The 11585-nt window shown below is 43.7% G+C and overlaps 1 protein-coding gene across 3 annotated transcripts in view; it reads left to right on the forward strand.

Moving 5' to 3' along the window:
• LIMA1 (LIM domain and actin binding 1) overlaps positions 1 to 5780 on the forward strand; it is a 69935-nt gene extending 64155 nt beyond the window's left edge. For all 3 annotated transcript variants that reach the window (XM_063952014.1, XM_063952015.1, XM_063952016.1), the window contains 2 exons: positions 1098 to 1231; positions 2625 to 5780. In XM_063952014.1, coding sequence (XP_063808084.1) covers positions 1098 to 1231; positions 2625 to 3597 — 1107 coding nt within the window. In that variant the 3' untranslated portion in view covers positions 3598 to 5780. The remainder of the gene's footprint in view (positions 1 to 1097; positions 1232 to 2624) is intronic.
• Positions 5781 to 11585: the final 5805 nt, after the last annotated feature.

An 11585-nucleotide genomic window follows, 5' to 3' on the forward strand; every position in this document is an offset into this window, starting at 1 on the left:
CATTCACCCATTCAGTATGTTTGGCCTAGTCCATAATTAATTCAGATGTCATATGATAAGGCTTTGTTCACTGCATGCTACGTCCCAAGGAGGTATCTTAGTATTGCAGGTGACCTTTGTAGCACATGACGTAAGCTAGTGCATGAATACCCTCTGACTCTGTATGGTACAACTCATTTCAGCATAAGCGGCTACATTTCTTTTTCACTTGTGTTCCCCAACCCCTCCCCAAGTTAAAGGTACACTTTCGAAGCATCAATTTAATTACATTTATTTTTATTTTTTTTGGGGGGGGGGTTAATCTTTTGGATTTAGTAGTAAATTTGCAGACTATTACATTTAAGTGGTTTTGAGACTATAATAAAATGTTATATTCTCACTGTAAATTTGTCATACACCCCACATTTCCCTGGCCACTGTCTAAGGGGAGGCAGTCAATTTACCGCCTGTCGGGATCCCGGCAGTCAGAATACAGACGCCGGAATCCTGACACCAGCTGAAATACTGGCGGTCGGAGTCCTGACCGCCAGCTGGTTACCAATCTTGGGTGGTGGTCCACGCAACCACCCGGAGGGGAATAGAACCCTGTGGCGACCTTCAGTTGCTACTGGGCCAGAAGCGTGGTGAACTCAGGGAGCCCGCGAAGGGACACGCTGTGCTCGCAGCTAGGATTCTGGCTGTAGGGCTCCAGGCTTCTGTCTCCTGACTGCCGGAATCCCGACCGCCGGAATCTCGTACTAATTTCTGTTTAAGGACAGGATTCATTTAGCTGCGGTAATTACCATACAAGGAAAAGTGCCACAGACTTACGGCTGGACCTATTATATTACAGGCCCTTTTCTTCACTAACGCATGTAAGCCCATAGAATCCGGGGTGTATGTCCATGGAGCTATAGGTTATCGCGTTTGTGGCGCCCACTGTAAGGGCTGGAACAGAAATCCGTGTTTTTAGTTCGTTCTTCCATTTGCTTGAAATATCCTCTTCTTTTCTTTTTTTTTTTTTTTCATTATTTCCTGCGGACATTAAACCTGCTGTCCTAGTAAAGCGTGACTTTATGTCTAAAGAAATGGCTATTCATTTATTGTGTTCTCAACAGAAGTTTCAGCTGCCAGCGAGAGAGAGCTGCTTTGCATGCCAGAAGACTGTTTACCCAATGGAGCGCCTATTTGCTAATCAGCAAGTGTATCACAACAGCTGCTTCCGCTGTACTCACTGCTCCACCAAGCTCAGGTACGTTCCGTTCTAATGAATGCTCCGGGGAGGGACTTCAGCTACGGTGTGTACGCGAGCTTTTCAGTCTGTACAGAACACTTGATGCTGTTTAGATAGTGTGTAGAGAAATGATGCTGGAGAAAACACTTAACTGGACATGGATGGGACACAGTCTGTGTATTCTGCCTGTGGGTTAGTGATCTGTATTTCAGATTCTAGCTCTGTTCACATAACTGGACAAAAGTACAGCTGACTTGCTGAAACACCTGAGTATTGCCAATTAATGGAAGACCTTCTTTAAAAGAAGAGTAGATGCAACATTTTCATTTTAACGCACTGTATCACAAATGTCGAGACGCATCCCACATCTTAAATGATCGCCAAAGGGATGCATGCAAAGGATTGCACTTCTCTTAGCACTAGACTGGCATGCTGTGCCCTGGGTCTGGTAATAGGTAGTTTTCTGTTGTCTTTTACATAAGACATTGAGAGAATACTGTATAATTTGTGTAAATACTACAGTTTGATAATTATGAACCACTTACCTGGCATAGTTTTCTCCTTCCTTTTTTTTTTTTTTTTTCTTCCTATAAAAAAAACATTAACATATTTTATTTTGGTGTCTTGCATCACTAGTCCCCCTCCGCCTCTTTGTTCGTCCAGTATGTCCCTATTGTAGCAGTACCTTTTCTGCCCCTCAGTGGCAATGGATTCCCCAGCAGCAATAGATCAGCTATGGCATTACCTCTCCACCTCATACCTCTACTTGTAATGGATCCCCAGTGGCATAATTTTTCCCCTCACCCATCAGTGTCCTAAGATTCCCACTGAGGCACTGTACACATAATCATGATGGATTTCCTGATTAACAGCGGGAGGACGGAGCAGAACAGCTCAGTCAGGATGCGACCGTGTCTGTGACCGTCCACCTGGCTATGCATACAAGTTTACAAAACCATAATAGTAGCTCTGAATCCTCATTAATTGATAGCCAACTCTTAAGTTCGGTACACATTACACAAGACAGTGTGCCAATCCAATAAACACTCAAATCAGACGGCAATTTTCGGATTGGTGGGCACTCTATATTATTCCAGATCACATTGTAGACCGCAAAAAGTACACGCTAAGCAAGAAATTGCTCAATGGTACCTTTTGATCTCTACAGTGGGATTGGGAAGCTGGGACTGCTATACTGCTAGATCGTCTTCCTGATCTGTCTGCAGTAGTGTTTAAAGCAGTTTACTGGCTCCAAATGTGCCTTCATGCCAACTATCCAATTATCGTCTGACAGACCCTGATAGTTGGATAATGTGTTATCCGGCTTTAGTAACCAGATTCATTTAGAATACTAATATGGGTGTTTTTTTGTTACAGTAATATTATATTGTGTTTTTTGTTCTTTTAACAGTCTTGGGAGCTATGCCTCCCTGCATGGGAATGCCTATTGCAAGCCTCACTTTAACCAGCTTTTCAAGTCTAAAGGGAACTACGACGAAGGCTTTGGGCACAAGCCCCACAAAGAACTGTGGGAGGGTAAGAAGGACTCTGGTGAAAACCAGGAGAACACAGTCCAACAGAATAACACCACTGAAGATCCTGGTAGTCCTGTTGTAGAAGAAGCACCAATTGCGAAGGTTGGTGTCCTGGCAGCATCCATGGAAGCCAAAACTAGTAGTAATGCACATGAACACGAAAAACAGGTGGAGACTAAAAAGCTGAAAATTGCTTGGCCACCTCCAACTGAGTCCTCTGGCTCAGGAGCTTCTGCAGAAGAGAATGTTAAAGTGTTCAAGCCAAAATGGCCACCAACTGAGGACCTTGTGAAGACCGAAAGCGAGGAATACTCTGAACTGAAGAAACTCAGGAGAACATCCTCTCTCAAAGAGCGCAGCCGTCCATTTACGCTAAGTGTGGCAAAACCAGTCGTCGCCAAAAGTCAGAAAGAGCCAGATGGCTTGTCTATGCCATCACCTGTATTGAAAAAGTTTGATTCCTTAAATTTTAAGGATGATTTTGAAGGAGAGCCTGAAGAAAAACAAGTCACTAAAGAGAGACTGCCCACACCAGATCTTACAGACACATTGCTCAAACCAACTGAAGCCAAGGAAGGTACATCTAATAAAAGCGATGATCAAAGCTTCTTTGAAAATGAGGACTCTTCAGAGATGGAGGTTTTCAAACAGCAACTCTCCCCTGAAGAATCCCCTCTTTCTAAACACTCAAGCACAGAAGATCTAGTGATGACAAAGGAGGACCTTTCTCCAGTTCAGAACCGCAAGTCTCAAGATATTGGTTACTGGGAAGGAGAGGAAGTGGAAGAACTCAGCGTGGAAGACCAAATCAAGAGAAATCGTTATTATGATGAAGATGATTCTGATTAATGCAGAGTTTCTTCAAGTTTTTTTTATGCTGTGTATGGCTGAGCCTTAATTTCTGTTAGCTGTCCTGGTAATAGGGATACATTGCTGTATTTAGTGTAAAGATGCTCTTTTTAAAATGGTTGTCCCCAATTTTTTTTTATAAAAGAATATTTAAAGTTGCCCACATTAGAAAAAAAAATGACTTATTTTTTTTTTCTCCTTTTTTTTTTTCTTCACTTTACTTGAAGAAAGATTTTACTCCCAGGATAGTCCAGGAACTAGTACAGGCTTCTGTCCTTTTTTGAGGTGCTTGTTTTACAGGTTGAGTGAGTAACAAGGATATATGGCACTGTGTAATGTAAAACCACCATTTAAGTCTGCCTTCATACTGCCAATAGTAATTCTGTATTTGCTGTCATTAATGCAAATACTATCTGGTGAGCTTCTGCCTGTATTCTTTGCAGGCCTCTGTAGAATTTTGCTTGGTCTTGTAAGAAAAAAAAAAATGAATTCAAAAAGTACTCTTCCATCACAGCTCTGCCCAGTGATAAAACAGTAATGAGACTACCCTGCACTCTAACAAGTGCAGGGGTTCAGTGTCTACGATCACCAACTCTTGTGAATGTTCCTTCCCTGGGGTCTTAACATTCTAAGCCACTGCTGAAGCAGGGAGATATTTGAAGTTCAAGTTGTCTGACACCTCCGCTTTCTTGCGCTAAGAGGACTGAGTGAATGGCCGGGCAGCTATCAAATTTGTTCTCTCGACAACAGGTTTTCATGCATTTAAATGGACTTACTCTGTTTTCTCTGGTAGCTGAATTAACGGTTCAGCAGCATTTGACCAATGTTGTGCATTCCAGGCATAGGTTGAACTAAATACACTACAAACAAACAAACAAATCACGGGGGGGGGGGGATCCAAACTGGGTGGGGCTTTCCAGCGAGCATTCTGGGTATTTTGCATCTTTGATATCTCAGGCATTCCGGTGATTTAATTCTATTGTGTAAACTACATAATCTAAAGCAAACATTCAAGATACTATTTTCTGAAATAATATTGTGAAGTTCACTGTATTAATGTAAAACATTCCATGTCTGTTCATAGATATTTAAAGCTGTGTACACTGTTTCTTATGCATTGTAAGACTTTTAAACCTTGATTTCAGTCAGGTTATCTTATACGTTGCACTACAGGCTATTGAGGGCAAGCGGGTAGGTGGTTCTGCAGGATATATACATTGTTTTGCACAGGAACTGCATAAACCATTTATTTTTTAATATTGTATAATTTTTATATAAAATCAAGTTTCTCTTAAGCCTGTAGGTGCTATTCATTATAGAGCTCTCAAACAGTAGTTTTTTCAGGTGCAATGTATTTTAAATTCATTTTTGGGGAAAGGAAGTCCTCTTAGAAACCAAGAAGTTAACTGGAAAAAATGCCCAAAGTCCTGGTACATCTGAAGCCTTCAGTTTTGGTTGGCCAAGAACAACCCTGAAAGCATCATGGATTCTAAAGTGCAATGTGTTCCTCCCATATTTCTCACTATACAGCTAGGAATTGGCATAAAATGTACCTGCTGACTACATACGATGACAGCGGACATTTTATTAGCTGACGTCCGGTTCAGGAGAATGCAACCTGGCATTTAGAACTGCTTTCTCAGGAGTATTGGTTAACCCACAAAATGGCTGCCTCCATATTGTATAGTTTCTTAATGCATAATCGGACTAAACTGGCACATTTGTTATGCATTTTAATGTACATTTTGCACTGAAATCATAGGAGGCACCACAGCTATGCAATGTGTAAAAGTTAGACTCAATACTTGTACATTCCTGGTTTGCGGATTATGAATGTATGACACTTAATCAAAGGGTTTTCTACACTTTGTTTAATGCAATGCAAACATTCCAAAGTATGAGATGAAAGAGTAGTGTAACATCTATCTGAGCATTTCATTTTAATACAGTTTAATAAAACAGTAGGGTACAGTACAAATGAGATTAGTTTTAAAGGGCTTGTGTACGGTTTTTGTTTGTGGGTTTATTTTTCCAGATATTTTACTCATCTTTTTGAATAAAGTTGGAGTTTTTATACAAAGTGCAACTGTATGTTAAGTTGGTACTGTATTTTACAAAGGAAAAAAAGTTGTAATATATTTGCTTCCAAACCAATCTGACAATAAAGAGATTTTTTATTCAGAGTTGTTTTTTTCCCTTCTCTTTGCCGCCTCTTTCATTTGGTGAAAGTAGGTAACTTCAAGCACAGCCAACCTGCAAACTCATGAGTGTTGTACAATCGGCAAAATGAGTCTTAACAGCTGCGGTATAACTACACGTTTGCAAGGACTCTGATACCATTTGTCATAATTATACTTTATAAAGTGTTGGTATATTTAGCGCAGTATGTTGAAGGCATCCTGGTTCATAGAAATACAATGACAGGAAATGGACTGTAAAGTTGGCCCTGTCCAACTGAGCGTTCAGCTTAGGTATGTGAAACCTGATCAGCTGTTATGGACTGGCATTCTGTTGTGCAGTTAGATTTTTATTTTTTTGAACGAGAAGACAGGGTGGATGGACGCTATAAAGAAGCCAAAATAGTCAGTGGTTGCTCCTCGTGGTCATCCTTTACTATATCTCATCTAAATCTCCTTGAAAAGGCTTTTACCGTTATCCTGTAGGATGCTCCTGTAGTCATTTGCCATCTTGGGGTGCTGTGCCTTATATTTTTCACTGGCATCATGCTTATTGACTGACACCCCATTCAGACTAACCTAAATTTCCCAGGTTATTGCATATGAACACGCAACAACCCGGGTTTTTGCTTGGCCTAAAAGGATCCTGTAGGAATATCCTGGGTTGAGGGTCCCGGCATTTCATCCCAGGTCGCGACCTGGGTTGAAGCAGGAAATAACCCGGGATGCGGTGCAGTGTGACCGGGTAAGCCATGCCAAGGCGTTCCGACACCAATTCTCTGCGTAGGAGGAGACGGCACTTGGGAGATGATCATCTTGAAAGTGCCGCCTCCTGTAGCGTCGGCTGGGACATCACCAACCCATCAATATGCTGGGTCGGGCTGCAAGTCTGAAAGGAGTCTCAAGCCAGGTTTCATCTGGGAAACACCCGTATACAAATAATGTGAAAGCAGTAAGCGAGCCAGGATACTTGTTTGCTATTTGGTGACATATGCTGTTACCAAAGTAGGAACAGAGATTGCAATGACAGTTGAACACTGTCCAACAGCTACACTTCAGTCTAATAGAACTGTGAAATGCTAACTAGCAATTCCCCTCTTCTAATTTTGACCACTGTTGTAAACTGCTAGGCAGAGATGGCTGTACTTCCCACCGGTGCAGCACCCTAACTGTGGCCCATGCAGTCGCTATAGTGTAAACCTAATAGTGACCATTGCAATTTAGTTTGTGATCAGGCTTTGCTTTATTAATGGTTTGCAAAGTTCCTTGTCATCTCTGGTTAGTCTACTGGTATTCTTGATATCGCTGTACAAAAGCGTATGTGTCTGCATTTGGAGAACAGCCTTTACACAAATGTTTAGTTGGGTCCTAGATCTGTTCCCTGCAAGGAAGTTATGGGCCCTACACACTTGGCGATGTCAGCGATTTGGCCGATGAGCGATCTGACTATGGTTATCGTCCAAATTGACTTGCATTGAAATAGATGGAAAACCAACGATTAATGACCGCGGGGACGCTTTTCATTTGTCTGTGCATTCACACTAAACGATATGGCGTACACTTCTGAGCGATATTGCCCATGTCGCTAAGTGTAGGGCCCATTACTGTTCAAGCTTTAGGTGCTATCAGCATGTGTCCAACATCCAACACCTGTGAGTGCGCAAACTAACGAGCACTAGGCTTTTAAGCCCCGCTGTTAATGGGAAAATAAGGGAGGGGGGTTCTTCCAATAAGTTCTACTAAGCAGCAATAGGCAATACTAGCCAAGGCTGGTGGTAATGCAGCAGGGGGATCTAGCAAGGTTACCTCTGCCACAGTGCCAACCAGCCTTAGGCACTCAACAGGACTGGAATAAGTGGCCACCCTAGGAAGAACTTGCCCCGTGCTGATGGCACTAGGGTTTATCCTTGCTGTGCAGTGTGTAAGGGTTTAAGAAAATATTTTACGCTATTGGCGCTCTACATGTCATACCCTGCAGTGTAAACTGTTTGTTTGTTTTCTTCTTCTTACGCTGAACTGACTGTACATACAACACAATTTATTGTATAATAAGTCTCCCAATACTGTGGTAGATGGCCTTTAGAATTGGATTATCAGCTTTGGGCAACATCTTCATTTTGTCTTTCTCCAAGGCTTGATACACCTCCCCCTTGCCAGTGACATGCAGTCAGGGGAGGCAGAGCCTCTCCTGTCGTCCAGTATACGTCAGAGTTTCAGAGTTTTGATTTATAAGAACAACACAAGATATTACTAACTTAGAAATATCTTTATCATTAACTTTTTTGTAAAAAAAAATAAAAATAAACTGCAGCGATTATTAATGATATTGGTGTTTGAAATGTGCCCAGCCCAAAAAGTGGTTCAGCAACATTTAACTTGTGGTTAGGTACTATTTTGGCATTGTATTGGTAACAGAATTTAACTGAAGATTGTATGATTGGTGAACATCCAAAGACTGATCATTAACTATTACATTCGTCCCATGATGCAGCTTGCTTAACAGACTACCCTGAGCAATGACCATATCCACTGTTCAGTCAACATCCCACATCCTACTCAACTTAAAGTACCCTGAAGAGGTGAGGTTTTCTGGATTTCTTATATCATGCACAGGTGCGTTAATAAGAATTTACTTACCGATAATTCTATTTCTCATAGTCTGTAGTGGATGCTGGGGACTCCGTAAGGACCATGGGGAATAGCGGCTCCGCAGGAGACTGGGCACATCTAAAGAAAGCTTTAGGACTATCTGGTGTGCACTGGCTCCTCCCCCTATGACCCTCCTCCAAGCCTCAGTTAGGATACTGTGCCCGGACGAGCGTACACAATAAGGAAGGATTTTGAATCCCGGGTAAGACTCATACCAGCCACACCAATCACACCGTACAACTTGTGATCTGAACCCAGTTAACAGCATGATAACAGAGGAGCCTCTAGAAAAGATGGCTCACTACAGCAATAACCCGATTTTTTTTGGTAACAATAACTATGTACCAGTATTGCAGACAATCCGCACTTGGGATGGGCGCCCAGCATCCACTACGGACTATGAGAAATAGAATTATCGGTAAGTAAATTCTTATTTTCTCTAACATCCTAAGTGGATGCTGGGGACTCCGTAAGGACCATGGGGATTATACCAAAGCTCCCAAACGGGCGGGAGAGTGCGGATGACTCTGCAGCACCGAATGAGAGAACTCCAGGTCCTCCTCAGCCAGGATATCAATTTTGTAGAATTTTACAAACGTATTTGCTCCTGACCAAGTAGCTGCTCGGCAAAGTTGTAAAGCCGAGACCCCTCGGGCAGCCGCCCAAGATGAGCCCACCTTCCTTGTGGAGTGGGCATTTACAGATTTTTGGCTGTGGCAGGCCTGCCACAGAATGTGCAAGCTGAATTGTACTACAAATCCAACGAGCAATAGTCTGCTTAGAAGCAGGAGCACCCAGCTTGTTGGGTGCATACAGGATAAACAGCGAGTCAGATTTCCTGACTCCAGCCGTCCTGGAAACATATATTTTCAGGGCCCTGACAACGTCTAGCAACTTGGAGTCCTCCAAGTCCCTAGTAGCCGCAGGCACCACAAATAGGTTGGTTCAGGTGAAACGCTGAAACCACCTTAGGGAGAAACTGAGGACGAGTCCTCAATTCCGCCCTGTCCGAATGGAAACCAGATAAGGGCTTTTTCAGGATAAAGCCGCCAATTCTGACACGCGCCTGGCCCAGGCCAGGGCCAACAGCATGACCACTTTCCATGTGAGATATTTTAACTCCACAGATTTAAGTGGTTCAAACCAATGTGACTTTTGGAACCCAAAACTACATTGAGATCCCAAAGTGCCACTGGAGGCACAAAAGGAGGCTGTATATGCAGTACCCCTTTTACAAACGTCTGAACTTCAGGGACTGAAGCTAGTTCTTTTTGGAAGAAAATTGACAGAGCCGAAATTTGAACCTTAATGGACCCCAATTTCAGGCCCATAGACACTCCTGTTTGCAGGAAACGTAGGAATCGACCCAGATGAATTTCCTCCGTCGGGCCTTACTGGCCTCGCACCACGCAACATATTTTCGCCAATTGCGGTGATAATGTTTTTGCGGTTACATACTTTCTCTATCGTCCTAAGTGGATGCTGGGGTTCCTGAAAGGACCATGGGGAATAGCGGCTCCGCAGGAGACAGGGCACAAAAAAGTAAAGCTTTTACCAGATCAGGTGGTGTGCACTGGCTCCTCCCCCTATGACCCTCCTCCAGACTCCAGTTAGATTTTGTGCCCGAACGAGAAGGGTGCAATCTAGGTAGCTCTCCTAAAGAGCTGCTTAGAGAAAGTTTAGCTTAGGTTTTTTACTTTACAGTGAGTCCTGCTGGCAACAGGATCACTGCAACGAGGGACTTAGGGGAGAAGTAGTGAACTCACCTGCGTGCAGAGTGGATTTGCTGCTTGGCTACTGGACACTAGCTCCAGAGGGACGATCACAGGTACAGCCTGGATGGTCACCGGAGCCGCGCCGCCGGCCCCCTTGCAGACGCTGAAGAGAGAAGAGGTCCAAAATCGGCGGCTGAAGACTCCTGAGTCTTCATAAAGGTAGCGCACAGCACTGCAGCTGTGCGCCATTTTCCTCTCAGCACACTTCACACAACAGTCACTGAGGGTGCAGAGCGCTGGGGGGGGCGCTCTGAGAGGCAAATAAAAACCTTATTAGAGGCAAAAAATACCTCACATATAGCCCACAGAGGCTATATGGAGATATTTAACCCCTGCCTAACTTCAAAAATAGCGGGAGACGAGGCCGCCGAAAAAGGGGCGGGGCCTATCTCCTCAGCACACAGCGCCATTTTCTCTCACAGAAAAGCTGGAGAGAAGGCTCCCAGGCTCTCCCCTGCACTGCACTACAGAAACAGGGTTAAAACAGAGAGGGGGGGCACTGATTTTGGCGATATTGTATATATATATAAAAGATGCTATAAGGGAGAAACACTTATATAAGGTTGTCCCTATATAATTATAGCGTTTTTGGTGTGTGCTGGCAGACTCTCCCTCTGTCTCCCCAAAGGGCTAGTGGGTCCTGTCCTCTGTCAGAGCATTCCCGGTGTGTGTGCTGTGTGTCGGTACGTGTGTGTCGACATGTATGAGGACGATGTTGGTGAGGAGGCGGAGAAATTGCCTGTAATGGTGATGTCACTCTCTAGGGAGTCGACACCGGAATGGATGGCTTATTTAGAGAATTACGTGAGAATGTCAACACGCTGCAAGGTCGGTTGACGACATGAGACGGCCGACAATCTATTAGGACCGGTCCAGGCGTCTCAGAAACACCGTCAGGGGTTTTAAAAACGCCCATTTACCTCAGTCGGTCGACACAGACACAGACACGGACACTGAATACAGTGTCGACGGTGAATAAACAAACGTATTTCTCATTAGGGCCACACGTTAAGGGCAATGAAGGAGGTGTTACGTGTTTCTGATACTACAAGTACCACAAGAAAGGGTATTATGTGGGAGTGAAAAAACTACCTGTAGTTTTTCCTGAATCAGATAAAATAAAATGAAGTGTGTGATGATGCGTAGGGTTACCCCGATAGCAAATATTGGCGTTATACCCTTTCCCGCCAGAAATTAGGGTACGTTGGGAAACACCCCTTAGGGTGATAAGGCGCTCACACGCTTATCAAGTGGCGTTACCGTCTCCAGATACGGCCGCCCTCAAGGAGCCAGCTGATAGGAAGCTGGAAAAATATCCTAAAAAGTATATACACACATACGGTGGTTATACTGCGACCAGCGATCGCCATCAGCCTGGAGATGCAGT

The sequence above is a fragment of the Pseudophryne corroboree genome, chromosome 2 (assembly GCF_028390025.1).
Source record: "Pseudophryne corroboree isolate aPseCor3 chromosome 2, aPseCor3.hap2, whole genome shotgun sequence".
NCBI classification, from domain to species: Eukaryota; Metazoa; Chordata; class Amphibia; order Anura; family Myobatrachidae; genus Pseudophryne; species Pseudophryne corroboree.